This window comes from Mycteria americana, chromosome 1 (assembly GCF_035582795.1).
Source record: "Mycteria americana isolate JAX WOST 10 ecotype Jacksonville Zoo and Gardens chromosome 1, USCA_MyAme_1.0, whole genome shotgun sequence".
Classification (NCBI taxonomy): domain Eukaryota; kingdom Metazoa; phylum Chordata; class Aves; order Ciconiiformes; family Ciconiidae; genus Mycteria; species Mycteria americana.
Genome location: NC_134365.1, coordinates 135985732 through 136001687, shown reverse-complemented (window position 1 = coordinate 136001687; position 15956 = coordinate 135985732). Strand labels below are relative to the sequence as shown.

At 39.9% G+C, this 15956-nt stretch overlaps 1 protein-coding gene across 2 annotated transcripts in view; it reads right to left on the bottom strand.

The window, feature by feature from the left end:
• MAP3K15 (mitogen-activated protein kinase kinase kinase 15) overlaps nucleotides 1-15956 on the bottom strand; it is a 91585-nt gene that overhangs the window by 4698 nt on the left and 70931 nt on the right. For both annotated transcript variants that reach the window (XM_075521524.1, XM_075521532.1), the window contains 8 exons: nucleotides 15439-15566; nucleotides 13487-13617; nucleotides 13087-13192; nucleotides 9592-9749; nucleotides 5687-5870; nucleotides 2972-3149; nucleotides 2070-2244; nucleotides 120-305 (listed from right to left, as the gene is read on the bottom strand). In XM_075521524.1, coding sequence (XP_075377639.1) covers nucleotides 120-305; nucleotides 2070-2244; nucleotides 2972-3149; nucleotides 5687-5870; nucleotides 9592-9749; nucleotides 13087-13192; nucleotides 13487-13617; nucleotides 15439-15566 — 1246 coding nt within the window. The remainder of the gene's footprint in view (nucleotides 1-119; nucleotides 306-2069; nucleotides 2245-2971; nucleotides 3150-5686; nucleotides 5871-9591; nucleotides 9750-13086; nucleotides 13193-13486; nucleotides 13618-15438; nucleotides 15567-15956) is intronic.

Below are 15956 nucleotides of genomic sequence, written 5' to 3'. Positions count from 1 at the left end.
GAACTGGGGCAGAAAATGGCTGTTTGGCATGAACAGGCTAAGAAGGAAGAGGAGTGAGGAAGAGTGGAGAAGCTGTCCAGGAAGAATTCCTCTCCCCTTGTGCTAGGCCAGGGACTCACCGCATCCTGAAATCCAAACAGCACCAGATGAATCTGATTGATGGAAGTGCTGTCAAAGTCCAAATCCATTTTCAACTTGGATATGGTAGAAGCCATCACTCTCTGCTCAGGAGAGCGTATGAAGTCCCTTAAAATCCCAATAATTTGCTTGATGTGGGCCACTGAAAGTTGCAGTTCTTCAGAGCTCTGGAGAAAAGATAATGAATGGATATCAAGTAAATCCCAGAGTCATTAAACAACTAATTAGTAGCATCAGTATTTTTAGGGTTCCAATTTATAGCTTTGCCCATGTATATTTCACATCAATGCACAGAAATCACAGAACTTTTGTTTCTGCAAAGCCTTTATTTTCTACCTTTTTCTAACTACAATTTTTTTAATAGTAATTCCTATTTTCCAAAAAATAAATTAAGTCTACTGCTACTGTGGCTGTCACAAAGGGAAGAGGGTCCAGATAGTATCTACACCTTCCTGCAATGTACTGCAGAGGGCAGCTCTCCTCCGTAAAAACAGCAGAGTGAGTCGACAAGAGACCCAAATTTTTTAGATGCTATCCTTTCAATAAGCTGAATCTGGACTTCTTTCTAATTATGCAGACATTTGATTTCCTTACGCAAAAAAAAAATGTTTATATATGCATTTATGGTAAGTCAGAAAAAGGTCTAAGATTACACAGTGATAGGACTCAAGTGTTCATTCTATGATTTGCAGGCCCTAACCTAACTCCTACAGGTAAAGCCATCCAAGTGCCTGTAAGAACAACAGCCTGTATAATTAAAAGGTAAAGGGAGAAGTATTACAGAAATTATGGAAAAGAGATGATTACAGCAGTGCTGCAAAACAGCTGGAGACTGAGATAGGAATTGCTTTTACTAAATAATCCTTCTTTATCCTGGAAAATATTTACAGCTCTGGTTATTTCTGACTGAGATCTCACATTTGAATTTTAGTCCTCCGTAAGGCTATAAGCTATTTTGCAGTTTAAGCTCAGAGCAGAAATTTACCCCAAGTGCTTCCCCAGCCTGAGTTTGCAGGCCTTTCTCTTGGGCCCGTAAAGCTCTTTGGGAGCCCCCAGGGTCTGGGGCGAGCCGATCTGCACCGTTAGGCAGTTTGCAGGGGAAGTGAGTCATGGGGGAGAAGCAAAGCCCTGTGCTGTGAGGAGCTGGCTGCCCATGCCGGGCTCGGCTGGAGCTGCCCCAGGAGCAGCAGGGCCCCCCGCCAGCAGTGCTGCAAGTACCTTTGCACCAAGAGCAACGGCTGGCCGGGGATACGGCAAGAGGAGTCAGCAGGCTCCTCTTTATGTGAATGCAGTCCAGGTGAAAAACCATAGCTTTGATAAGAATACATAGCATCAGTGGCACGTTAGAAGCAGACATTAAGAAGAAAAGGCTGAGCAATCAGCTGGGTTACTGGTGTGTGACATTGCTTGGCTATGTGTTAACCGACATGATTTTTCTTGCTCCTCTTTACAGTCACAAACCTTCCCACGCAACCCTTCCCTCTACGGAAAGTCTACCTTAGCTTTTTTAAGATTCATGTACTGTGTTCTTGGCACCTAGTTTACATATGTTTTGAATTAAAAATTGTTAATCAGTTCTCTATCCTTAAAGCAAATAATACCTATTACTACCTGGTGTTCCATTTCCATGTCCTTAAAAGCCAAAACAAAACACAACATCAAAACCACCCAACCCACAACCTCAGCCCACCAACCCCACATCAAATGCCCCAGACTTCCCCCTCCAAAAAAGACCAAGAGCCCAGCAGCAGGCAAAAGGCGGTGTTTGCTATCCATTCAGACAGCTCACACCATTACCAGTCTCAGAGATTAAAGATATTCAGAGGAACAATCCAAGCACCTTCATTTATTAGTTTTCAGAAAGGGAATGATACTACCTAGCTTGTCATTTTCCTTTTGACATGGGAAAAGGCGAGCTGAAGTGCAATTACCTGTGCAATACAGTCCTGCAAATTGGAAGCAACTTTATTCTGTTCTTCCTTAAGGATTTTATATAGGATCGCTCGGCGTTCACTGTCCTTCCGCAGCAGAAACAGACCAGAATCCTTATCCTCAATGGAAGGAGAGGCGCTCCTGTCCTCTGAGGCTGAGCTCTCATCAGGCACGCTGTGTCAGCAACCGGGCCACGCGCACAAGAGAGACCTCAGCATTAGCAACACAGCAGTACTGTCAGAAGTGAGCAGGGATACTTCAGAAGTTAAAAAGTGAGTTAAACTACAGCAGTGGATTGATCAGACTGTTAAACACTAATTCTGAGATAGAAGATGGCTCAGATCCTCAGCTGGCATAAACCTCACTGAAACCAAAAGCACAAGGCTGATTTCATCCCGCTAAGAAGCTGGCATTAATGTCACCCAGCACTGGTTCAGTTTTGAGGAGGAAAGCTGAAAACCCTGGACTGAGATAACTATTCATTTTTTTTCTGGCCCCATACTGTAACATACTAATTTGAAAGTATTGCTTTGTGCTCTCTGATCAGCAGAACTATTTGCTGCCCCTTTCCCACATTTTTTTCAGGAGTACATGGAAGGGTCAACTCTTCCTGTAACTCCTGAATCCATATCCACTCAGTCAATAAGATGACCAACATTTATTCACTGGGGAGGGAAAAGTATATAAATACATGGAAACCTTAAGGAGAAAGAATCATTGTTCGTTAATTAAATATAGACAATATTTAAGTTAACTGGTAACTTGCCTATACAACTCACTTGCTGTTTAACACACCTGCTTATCTAGTCATTACATGAAAAAATTGCCCTCAGATAAAACATAATGTGAATTAAATCCACATAATCCCCCATGGGTATCAAGCAACAAGCAAATGCTTTACCTTAGTAAATGGGAAATGGGATGCTTTGTCTGGATCTCCGAAATGGATCTCTTCGGCCTTTCAAAAAACAGGTCATGCTGTACATCAGAGTCTGGTGAAACAGAACCGTGCTCACTGCTGCTACTGCCAGCCTGTTCTCCATGGATCGGCAGTGGGAGGGATGTATTACGATTGTAATCTAGGAACAGACATTGTAAAGCATGTAACAGAACGAGGCAGGAAAGGGCAATGTGCTTAAAACAGCCGTGATCATCTTCAACGATATCAAGACCTCATTTTGCAAAATGGCTGCAGGAGAGGTAATCTTGTGGATAGAAAGCAGCAATACAACTCAAAATTATTATAATGCATAAGCAATAAAAGGTGTGAACGAGCTAACTGCTGAACCCAAAGACAGCAAAGCAGCTAGATACTCATACGAAATGCCATTTCGTTACACTCTCTTGCATGCACGCACACACACATGTATACACACACACACTCCCCCCCACCTTGCTGCTGGTCTCACAAAATGGTACAACTGGATATACAGCAGTTTAAAGAACCTGAATCAAACCAATAGGTTACCATCAGCTGTTCCACCAGCCATATCTCTAAGCAGAGGGCGTTCTGCTGCCCACCCTCCTCACCTCTGCTAGTGTGTGTTAATGGATATATATTTGCTCCCTCTCTGACACCCGAGGCATCTGCCTTGCTTGCCTGTCCCCTTGCTCTCAGTAAGGACATTCTCTCTTAGCACTAGCCTGAAGGAAATCTCTTGTCCCTTTCCAATTCATCTTGAAAGTAAGAAGAAATAAAAAAATAACAGATATTGAGAACTTGCTATAATCCTGATTGCCAGTTTGCAGCTGTGTGATACGAAAGGTAGGGAAGAAATTGTCAACTCAGAGTGCACACATCCATGAAGCTAAAATATCACAAAAGTTTTTGATGCTTGTCACTACAAATTATGTGGAGGAAGGAACTAGAAGTTCAAAGCTGTTCAGAAACCTCTGACATACTCCATGGTACATGACTGATGTTCAAATGGCTGAGGTTAAGCAGTCACAGAAATGAAATAATGTATGTCACCTTGTGAGAACTGGTTCAAGGCGTCTCAGCAGTACAGAAAATTGAAAGTTGCTGTCCCAAGAGTAAGGGCTGAGATTTGCTCTGGGCTGCCTTTACTATTGGAAAGAAAAAAGGGATAGAGACAGGATGGAAAGATGGGGATAAAGCTGAGGAAATTGGCAGTGAGGGAAACAGTAGAGGGAAGAGACAGAGTGAACTGCTGCAGCTGAGATTGCGGCAACTGCTGGGCTAGGACCTGCCTTACGCCCCCAAACTCCCCTTGGAGATGGCTGCAGCAGCCAGCACAGTGAAGCACACACTCGGCTGCAGCCATGCTGCCTTTCCCTCCCCTCACCCAACAGACAGTCTTCATAGCATTTGCCCCCTTTGCTCATGCCCATGGCCATCAATGAGCTTGCTTCTTGCTGCAGCCCAGTGCTTAACCCTGCAGCACCAGATCCTCAGACCATCTGAAGGAGCCCCATAACCTCATCAGTGAGCGAGAGAAGAGAAGAAAGGAGGAAAGCAGGAGGAGGTGCAGAAGACAGCTGCACTTCCCCCGGTATTTGACAAAGAGCCTGTTGCTACCAGGGCAGCTAACAAGGCAAGCTCGACCCTTTCTAACGCCACACGATCTTTCCAGGAAAATGTCCTCAGCCAAGGGCTGAAAAGGCCACAGGAGAGCTTTGTTGCAGTGGGGCAGAAGGCTACAGCCTGCCAATAGCTCCTGACTGCCACCACCCTGGCTGAGCGGTGTGAGCTCTCCCATTATCCCAGTGTAACTGCAGGGATTGCAGTTCTCAATGCCCTCAGGACAAGAGATGATGCCCGTTTCCTTGCTGAAATCAATTCAGCTAGATGTTATAAATTCTTTGCTAGTTTTTCCCCTTAGAATTTCATTCTTTCAAATGTTCCCTGCTGAGGAGGAAAAAGCTCAAAAAGGGAAGCAACTCAATTTGTATTGCACGTGTGTGTATGTGTGTATGCAGACAGGGGAAACAAGCAGCAAGATCAATGGCTTTGCTTGTTTTTAAATGGACAGTTCCTTCAAACACTAATTATTTATTTGGCAGGTCTGTATTAAGATTTGTTATCTTATCACTGAGAAAGTGGCTGATATATTGGGGGGGGGGAGGAAGAACATGCTAGGCAGATAAAACAAAACCACCCGCTAAACAGCTACTTCAGCACCTATGTGCCAAATTTCCAAGTTACATATCAAGTTTGAAAATGCTGACCCCTGTAGACCCAAACACCTAACAGACTCACATTTTCAGGTGCCAAGCACCTACTCTATAAAACTCAGATCTCTGAAGTGTATATAATTGTGAATCTAAAATGCAGGATTGCTTTGGAAAGTCTTCACTGAATGTCATTTTTCTAATTTTAATTTACTATAAATGAGGCATTTATTTTTGGGGAGAGGAAAAATGGGGTTGGGAGGTTTCAGCAAGCAAACCACAAAATAAGCAAGTCACCATATTTTGTGGAATTGTTAAATTCAACTATGTCTAATTACACATCACAGGCACTTTCAACAGTTGAGTTCCTGCTGCTTTCCTGGCACAAGAAATGTCCTTAGTAAAAGGGAGTGCTTAATGGTTCCAATCTTTTATATAACACTTAATGATGATGTTGACTTGGATTTGGCTGATAATTCCTTACCTGAAGGCTTGAATGCAATTCTGCTTTTCTTGCCCTTGTTTACTTGTTTCAGGAAGGCATCTCTGAGCAAATCAGATGCTGTAACACGTTTACTAGGATCAGGTTCAAAACAGAGCAAAATAAAGGCCCTTGTTTCAGCGGACAGTGATTCTGGAATTTCAGGATGAATCTTAAACATCCCAACCTGCAAGTAAAACACAGATACAAATTATTTTTACTAAATAATTTTACTAAACAACTGCAAGGAGACCATGGGCCAAAGCTTTCTTAGTATGATCTCTCACACTCTTGCTGACTCTCGTGGAAAAGGAGCCATCCAGGTACCCACATAGAGCAGTGAAGTGACAAGGCTCTGATCCTGTTTTACTTCATTGTAAACATGGTGTGAATGTCCATGTGGTATTACACAACTGTCAAGTTATGGATGTATGCAACCATCTACCTTCAGGCAATCTCGGGATCTGGATATAAAGCACACCAAGTGCTTCAAATGCTGCTTCTCCTACCAGCATTGAGAACTGCAATCCCTCCAGCTATTGCATACGCCTCCAAACACCCCTGCCCAGTACCATGTCTCTCCATTGCTGACTCCTCCAGCACATTCGTGCCCAGGAACAGGAATAACTTCCTCCTCTAGCACCGACTGCCTGGGGCCTGCACCTGTTCTGCTCCTGCCGCTGCCAAATTTTCTTGTAAGAATGCTCACAATGACCTTGCCAGACCTTGTCACCACCCCCAGCGCTCAGGCCAGATGTCTTCCCTAGCTTTTCAGTGTTATTTAACTGAAAATCACATTATGTCCAAAGGTTTAACAAGACCCCCCACTCTTTCTTTAAGTAATGAAAAATGTGCTTCTACAGGTTGCTCCCTAGTGATTTTTCCAGCTCCTTCACTGCCTTCTTATTCTCTACTGCCAATCTGGCATAAATGTTTTGAAATGAGAATTGTGTGACATGTGTGCACTGTATGGCATGTATCTGGCAAGATTATGGCTTGTAGTCTCAGCATCTTTACATAAAACAGACTCTGGAGAACAAGCAGAAAGACAGCGGCCACAAGGGAGATAGTAGCCCAGCAGTTAAACAAGCACCAGCTGCTTGCTAAAATGAAGAGTTGTTTAAATAATCTTATTATACAGCTGCATTAACACACTGTGGCACCACTAGGCACTCACAATAGTGGTTCAGCTTCAATGCAAGCTGAAGCAAAAAATGCTGAGCAGTCGTGCTTCTGTTTGAATGACAGTGCAGAATATAAAATGCTAATAATGCATTAAGCTCTTCTGAACCATGACTCTACGCACATTCAAAACTCAGTATTTCCTGCATGTAACATTTTTAATACATGCAACTTGCTAACCTCTGCAATTAAATTGACGTATTTAATAAATAAATTGAATTAAAAAAAAAAAATTGGTGTTATGCCCTTTTGGTAGGATACAACATCTATACATTTGCCTTGTCTGATGGAGCACCTTCGTCTGATTTGTAAAATCCCATGCATATTTTGGACAGTGCTTTATAAAGAGGGTACATAGTTTTACCACTTGAAAACATCAGCCTGGCAAGGTTTTTGCTTTGGAGCACAGAGAGAAGACAGCCACCTGCTTGCTGTGCTCTGACAACTGCTCTTGACATGTCTGTGGTCAGCCCGCTCCTCCTTGTGCGCTCTGGGGACAGGCTCACACAGCCAGCTTCAGCTGTCACAAGCTGATATTATAACCTTATGTACTAAGCAAAACCCAGGAGAGTCCAAACCAGGACGAGGAAATTTGAATGCATGTCTCTGATCTTATCTTTATCTCTGTGGCTGAAGGAGAATAAGTTTTGTTGCAAGAATCCTGAAATTGTGGCAACGTTAGTTTATCTCCATTCAATATCATTTGTTTGCACTCCTTTCACACAGATGCACACATACTATGCTCATAGATGAAACACCAGATAATGGACACTCATCCAGGAATTATTCCAGTTCTGTTTCCTCTCACCCCCTTTTCTCTACTTTGTCCAACTCTTTGGTCATTTGCAATCTCTACTGACTGCACAGTCAGACTCAGACCTTCCCTCTCCTCACGTGCCCTATGCACAACAGAGTGTGCACGTGTGGAGGTGGGGAGTTCAATATCCCAAGTTTTCCAGGCCTGTATTTACATGCCTACCCAGTTGGCCTGCTTCATTCCTGGCTTCAAACCTAGCTTCCAGTTTGCTTACTTTTTTTACACAGCAAAAAGAAACCACAGTTTGCAATTTATGGTGCCCAGCAAGAAGCAGTTCCAAGCAGGTCCCAGCAGAGCCAAGAAAGAGAAAACGAAAACAAATGCTTGACTGTAGCACATTAACACAGTCTGCAATAACAATACTAAAAACTCTACCGCATCCTTGAAGAAAGAAGGGCAAGAATTTATTTTTAAAAATGCCAATTCTGAGACTTCAGAACACAGCTCTGTGCCATGGAGATGCCTATGGGCAGGACACAGGGACATGCACAATCCTGCCAGAGCTCACCTCATGAGCCTGTGCAGAGCTCATCACGCACCCAGAACTGAACCAGCGCTTCCTGACAGTTCAATAAACTGTGCTGAAAAATAAGACATGTAACTCACTGAACAGTTCAACTACGGGCCAGATATATAAGATGAAAAGTCATCTGCCGACAGAACCACATCTGACATTTACAGCAATGTGGAAAAAAGTCTCTTTCCATGGCTCCCTCAGGAAAGCTTTAGTGAACCAAACCATGTTCACCCAGGCAGCTTCTTTTGAGGCAGTGTCACAAGTTGACAGCACCAAGGTGACATACTATACTGTTGAAATAACTACATCAAAACCCATAACCATCCCTTTCTTTGCCTTTTAGCTGTGGTGCACGGGACAACTCACAGGCCTAATATGAGGCATGGCTGAATTGCAGCCCACCTTACTATACTTATTGATAAAGATCTGATTTTTCTACCATGGTTCCATTAATAATTATACTAATGCTCACACAGTGACTTTCAACAGCATAAACAAAAAAAATAACAATATTGATAATTTAAAGCAGTTTGCTGAGTTATGGATATGATAAGAATGAGGACTCTGAAGCATAAGTGAAAACTTAAGTACTTTACTAAAGGTCTACTGTCAGCCAGTGGAAGAACCAAAAATTTTCAGTCTGCATATTTGACACATTATCACATCATAGCTTTTACACGACTGTTAGTTTTAGAGTTAGAACAAGTAACTTTTTTCAAATACATTTATTATCAAAACTATCTGAAACATTCTCTTCTCAAGTGTTAATTTGTGCATTTGAGAACAGATAAACTAAGAGAAACAAAGTACTAGAGGCAATAGTTTACTGAGGAGGCAGCTTTGATCCAAAGGACTTAGAATGTAAAATACAGAGTATTTTACTCCTTCAGTACATAACCAGAAATCTTGGAAAGTTAGCCCCTTCTTCCACCATAGCTTCCCACCATGTTGCAGAGACTGGGCCTTTGAAAGACAAGGCAAACAGACCATCTAGGAGGAAGGCTCATAAAAAAAAGACTTAAAGGAGCAGAAATAACTTGGTTGTCATCACTGCAGAGACTGGTTGCCAAGAAGGAAATCATAAACCAAGAGCAAGAGATGACAGAAGTAAGAGGGTAGAGAATATTAGTTTTCGTAAGTCTTCAGTCATTTTTCAGGTTGCTGCTCTGAGTCACAACTTATTTCCAGCACAAAAATAAATGATTCCCCCCTAGAGCAATACAGCTTAGAGCAGGGAAGGATCATTCAGTGAGAAGTAATAACACAGGTCAGACTGTGGCTTTGTGTAAAACCACCCATATAACAAAAGGTTGCTACCAATTAAATTAATATTAAAAAATTAAGTTAGTATTTCAAAATTCATAAACTCTATATACAAAAAGCTGTACTTACTTTAAACATTGCTGCTTGAGGCTCCCCTAGTTCATGAAATGGAGGTTTGCCTGTTGCCATTTCAATAACAGTACAACCTAGTGACCAGATATCAGCTGGTGCACCGTATCCTCGTGGTCCTTTATCGATGATTTCTGGAGCCATGTACTGCAAGGTTCCTAGTCAGGACAAAAAGAATAGTCAGGTGTTATAGTCTTCATTCTTATTAAAGAGAATTAACATACCACTAAGCAACCCAAAAATTGTCAAATGCAACCTGTATAGCCAAAATACTTGATTTCCCATATCAGCACAGAAAACTAGACAGAAACTCAAGTTTTAACATCTTCTCTGTAAACTATCTTTTTTCCCTCCCTTTCTAATACAAGGCTTCAAACTGCTGAAAGTATATTCACGACATAATCCAAATGCTTCCTCAGAATGTAAAATTACATCAGTTTTTGCAGACACTAAATTGTAAAGATTATGCATGTAAGAGGTGATGAAAACCTGCAAAGCAACAGATAGTCTTCATGAGAATAATTTTTCATACGTTTACCCCTATAATGAGAACACCGGTGACAGGCAATTTCAAAAAGTTAGTTTGAAAAGAAGATATTTTTGTAAATATAAGATAATAAAGATAAGAACATTTTTAAAAATGTCAAGTTTTACACAAAAACAATCAAGGTTGTAATCAAGGTAAATCAATTACATGATAACTAAAACAATAAGGGAACCCATCATAAATTGCAATTCCAGGAAGTCTTTTGGATGTGCTTGGGATTTCTGACATCTAAGGCTGGGGGGGGGGGGCATTATTGAAACTTCTAAAGCTATACATGTCGGCAAAATAAGATCCTGCCTAAGCCTATAGTTGGCTCTTAACAGATGATTCTGAATGTCTGTAAAGTTTGCCTGTAGACAACCTGACTGTAATACTAGTTATAATACTGATAAACAAAAAGAACAGTAAAAATGAAATAAAAGATAGTCAATTTGGAATCACTGATATTCAATTGTATTCTAACACAGTTAACAAGAGGTCTTTACAGGAGGACAGTCCACACCAACAACAGAAACCTATAGATGTTCTGAGTGTTTTGAACACTATAGTACTTTCTCCACATGAAAGTACCAGCTCTGTTATGACATCTTTAAATTAAATTATTTTTCTTCTTCAGAATACAGTCAAGTTACACTGTGGTAAAGCCATGAACTATTAAGTAAAGGACATCTGGTGAAGATAAAAGGGATTGGATATCACTATGTTCATTAAATGTGACTGCTGTAGAACAAAAGTTCAAGCCACAGCTTTGCCCTCAGGCTGTGTGTCTTGAATGGAGGGATATAACGTTTAAACCACTAGAAGTCTGATTCTTCAAATCATGTGATTGTATTACATAATGCCTAAAATCCACAGAGTTTATGCACTGAATTAAGGAACAAAACCTTTTAAGGTTTGCAAGAGCCCTTTTAAGACCCTCTGGGCTATAGCTACCTGCTTACTGATTTTAAATCCAAAATGAGAACTTAAGTAAAATATTTATTCTCATGGTAAATTACATCTCTGAGGCACAAACAGGGCTGCAAACATGCAAGAGAACAAAGAAGAAAGGCACAAGAAAAGATTTACCTCCTTTTATTACAGTATGGTGACTTTTCTTCAGATACCATTTCTCCACATATCATCTCTAACAACAACCAGTTGCTAAAAAGCCACTAAGGAGTATGTAAAACGCAGGCAAAGACAGAATTATTTTCCTCTAGTATCTGCTCCAATCTTAATAGCAATCAGCCATAATAGTGGCTTGCTGGGCCAAAATTAAATTTTGGACTACGACTTTTAATAGCCACAAAAGGGTCTTCCTCCATGACTTCAACTTTTACCTTATGGAACCCCTTTATATACTTAAAGTTTTCAGAATGTCCTGTAGAAATGAGAAGTGCAGTATAGCTATACATCACACCACGTGGTACTGCATCTCTTTCTCATGGAGTGTAATGCATTGAACCAGTCTAACAAAAATGGCAAGGACAAATATTGCAGGCAAAACCTGAAAATATTCTTTTCCAGATACCACAAGACACCTGTACATATTTGAGAATTATCCATCTTATCCATCCAGTTGCATAAGCAAGATGATTCATGAGAAAATTATTTGTTGAATAATTTGTTTGGAAAAAATGGTGAAACTCCTTAAAGGAATACTTCAGAAGCCAGCATTTAACCAGCTCTGTTCAGACATACTGTCATTTATGTATCTATCTGTTATAGCATCTATAAACTGAAGAGTTTGCTTCCTGTAGCTCTTCATTCTTAACAAAACATTCAAATGCTCTATTTATGATTCCTAACTGGACAAATAATAATTTTTTTTCTTCTCTTTAAAGGACTCCTAACTTAACTTAATTTGATTCTAACTAAAATCTTTACAGCTTTGCAGGAAATAGATTTGTTTCAAATGCCTGCACCTGATGAGATGTTGATCTTGTGAGATACTGATGCAGACATCATATGCTGTGTTCAGATCATGATGTAATATAGGCCCAGTTTCCAATTCACAAGCTTTGCTTATAAGGAGTAAAAAAAGCTTAGTAAGGTAAGTTATTTCAGAACCTTAATAATTTTATTTTCATGGCTTCCTTTGTAAGAAAGCTGAAGGAACTGCAGACTCCCCACCAGACGGGTAATGGGAAGCCTTGATTATCACTTAAACGGAGGTTGTTGTCTTCTGTCTTCCACACACGACTGATAGCTGTGTCTGTGTACCATTTACTTAAAGTGCAGGCCAGTGTGAGGCTGGTGATTTGTGGTATCAGCCTATGCATATGGCCATATAACAAGTGAAAACATCATGTTACCTGTATCTCCACTGATAAAAGAATTGAGTAATTACGTGACCATATACCATTTTTCAATGTGAAGTTTCAGCTGTTACTCAGCAAATTTTGTTTTCACTGAATATTGCAAGTTTTTACTACCTTGTTGTATATGAAACCTTTTCTGTAACGTACCAGCCTAGTACTTTCATGTAAACTGCTCTTCTTACTGCTGATAACACCAAGTTAGTCAGCTGGTTGGATTTTATAATTAATGCCTCAAAACTGAAAGTATTTATAAGTTTGTGTTTGTTTTTCTGCACTTTTAGACATACTTCAAGAAAGTGTGCATGCATGAGTTACTAATATCAAGATTATTAAATGAAAAAGTTGCTGTATTCAAGTGTTTCCAGATGTAATGGCAACAAATCAATTGCTACTTAATGAAATCACTTAGAAGAAAACTATTACCCCATCCCACTTAAGAAGTTTTAAAAAAAAAAAAAAGTAAAATGGAAGAAAATTACATTAAAAAAAGATACCAAGCCTGTGTTTATGGTGATCACACTCCCATTCATTCTTCCCTGAAAACATAGACCTAATCGTATTTACATCACAAATCCAAAGAGCCTCTTGGCTCTAACTCTAGATCTATCACCAAAACCCTTACAAACTCTGTTAAATTAGTCTTACCTGTAAATGTTTCAGTGCATGGATTGATTCCTGCCAGCCGTTTGGAAGTGCCAAAATCAGATATCTTCACCACTCCACTGTAGGTGTTCACCAAAACATTATCCCCCTGTGGTTTGGATGAGAGAGAGAGAGCGGGGGGGAGCGGGGAGGAGAGACAGAGGAGTACGGATTCCAAATCCCAATCTCAATACTCCTTCAAGTTTGCGGTTATCTTTGTAATACACGTTTCTACAAAGGAATTTCCCAGGAGCACCAGGGAGAAGGGGTTGTTTTATTCTTTCCTTTTGTTTTAAGCTTCCATGAAATCCTATTAAAAATTCTACTTCAGGTTAGAGTAAAACTAATTGAAGTAAATAAGATAAAAAGCAAATCACACAAGACACACTAAAGGAAACTTTACCTTTATATCTCTGTGTACAATCTGGTTCTCATGAAGATACTTAAGGCCTTCCAGAATCTGCTTGGTGTAAAATTTGATTGTAGGTTCTTTCATTGGGCCCCACTTAGATCTTAGGAGAGCTGAGAGGCTGCCTACAAGAGTTAAGAAGAAATCTTGCTGTATCAAGATAGCAAAATCCCCAAATTAACATGAAACATTTAAGTCTGGATTAAGCCTTTGCTCAATATCCTAATACAAGAGAAATGCAGTACCTATAATTAAGCCAAATTCTTCCTAGATCCCTCAAAGCAAATAATTTGCTGCTGCTCTTGACTGGTTCTTTCTTTCTTGCCAGCTCAGCTTCGACCTCCATGACAGGAATAAATGTTACGACAGGGCTGGATGCATCTCCCTCACTTCAGTCTAGCAACTGTTGAGACTAGGACTAGCAACCATTCAGCCCTTGATGAAATAAAGACTAAAGGTAACACTGTATGATGTTATACACTATACTTCATGAACCACATGCATGGGCAAAGAGAAGCTGATTTACTCGAGGTGGGGAAGGCAGAAGAAAAAAGGAAAGAGTGTTTTCCTTGCAAATATGGGATTAACTTCTGGAAATATTCAGAGACAGAGGAAAGAAAGCTCCTGAAAGAAACCAAGTAATGGATGTTCAGAGTAGGAGATAGGTCATCCACACTTCCCCTACTTGTAGTAAATCTAATCTTTTTTTAAACAACATCAATATTTTAATCATGAAGCAAAATAAGGACAGCTTTGTTTCAAATATTTTAATCATGAAGCAAAATAAAGACAGCTTTGTTTCAAATATTTTAATCATGAAGCAAAATAAAGACAGCTTTGTTTTTTCTGCTCATAATAAACTAAGTGCAGTGGGTCTACTTAATGCCAGACAAATTCAGCTAAAGGGATTTTCAGTCCACACCAACAGCTTTCTAAAATTAAGTTTCCTCAAAGAATCCTGCATAATCTGAACATCTGGTTCCTTTTTAAGACTGGCTGCCGAGTTTAAAATATCTGAATTAGTTCAATAATATCTCGACGTTAGCAACTAATCGCAGCACACTCTACTGTGCGTATATGAACAGGAAAAAAACGTATGTAAACAATACCAGCTGATACTTTCAACAAGTGCAGGAAAACAAGTGGAAGTGTTGGTATAAACTCACCATGTCTGCATGCATCATACACGTCATAGTGTCTCAGCTTTCAGGTGAGAAGATCATGGGAATTCAAAAAATAAAGAACTTCCCTGTGCCCCAGATGTATTTAATTACACTTTGAATGTTTGTGTCTGGACCTTCCCTAGAAAACCTTTTTTTCCTGGTTTTCTTATTTCTGTTTTTATTTTGGAAGTTATATTCATACAAGGACTTCACACTCATTCTGACACATACTTGATACTGAAGAGCAAATAGCAAAAGGGAGATGGAAATATAACCTAGAGAGGATATAGAGGCACTTCACATCTTAAAATGTAGAGAAGGCTAGAGGAGCAAAACTGGGAATTATGAGCAAGGGAAGCATATAACTTTTATCTCTAATCTACCTAGGAAATAGCAGTGCTTTTTATATAGCAGTTACAAAATAATACTTAATTGCTCAGTGTTACTGCTCAACAGAAACTTATTCTAAAAGCTGCAGTCATCATTCAGATGCTCAGGCTAAATGGACTATATAACTCTAACTCCACTATTTTATAACACGAGTATTTGACACCAAATACGTTCAATGGCTTTTCTCTAGGTTTATAATTATTACAGAAAGGGGAGAGGGTACTGGGATCTATTCTTTATATGAGAAGAATGCCACCTGTAGTTAATGTCTCAACAGAAAAGCCATATACAGGTGCACAAACATATTAAGTGTACATCTATTTGCTTTCACTAAGTTTAGAGTCCCAACTGCTTTTGATTTCTTTGAGAGACTAAGCTCAGAATGATACAAACCTCCTGGCACCTGCTCCATAAAAATCTTAATGTATCCATCTTCTGAAACAGATCCAAGATACTGGACAATGTTCCGGTGCTTTAAATATTTATGCAGTGCTATCTCTTCATGAAGAGGTTGAGAATACCTATTAAAAAAAAAAAAAAAAGAATCAAGGAGTATCTCACGATGCAGGAAAAGGTTCTAGGCTATGCTTAATTGCTAGTTTGCGAACAGAATGGATTTTAGAGATACTGATCCAATTCTCAGCAAATGTCTTGCCCATGACCTTCAAAATGCAATGTGACTGGTTGCCTATTCAGAAAAAGTACAGAGGTAGATCTCAGAGGAACCCTGAAGGAGAAACATGCCCTCAAAGAATTTATACATGCCTTTCTTCTGTATCGTTACATAGTACTGTCTTTGTCCTCGAAACTCCTTTTATGCTTTTCCCCCTCCCCAAAAAGAATACAAATGAGATACAACTGCAACCTAAACCCCAAAATATTTCTTATTCTAGAATTTATGATATACATAT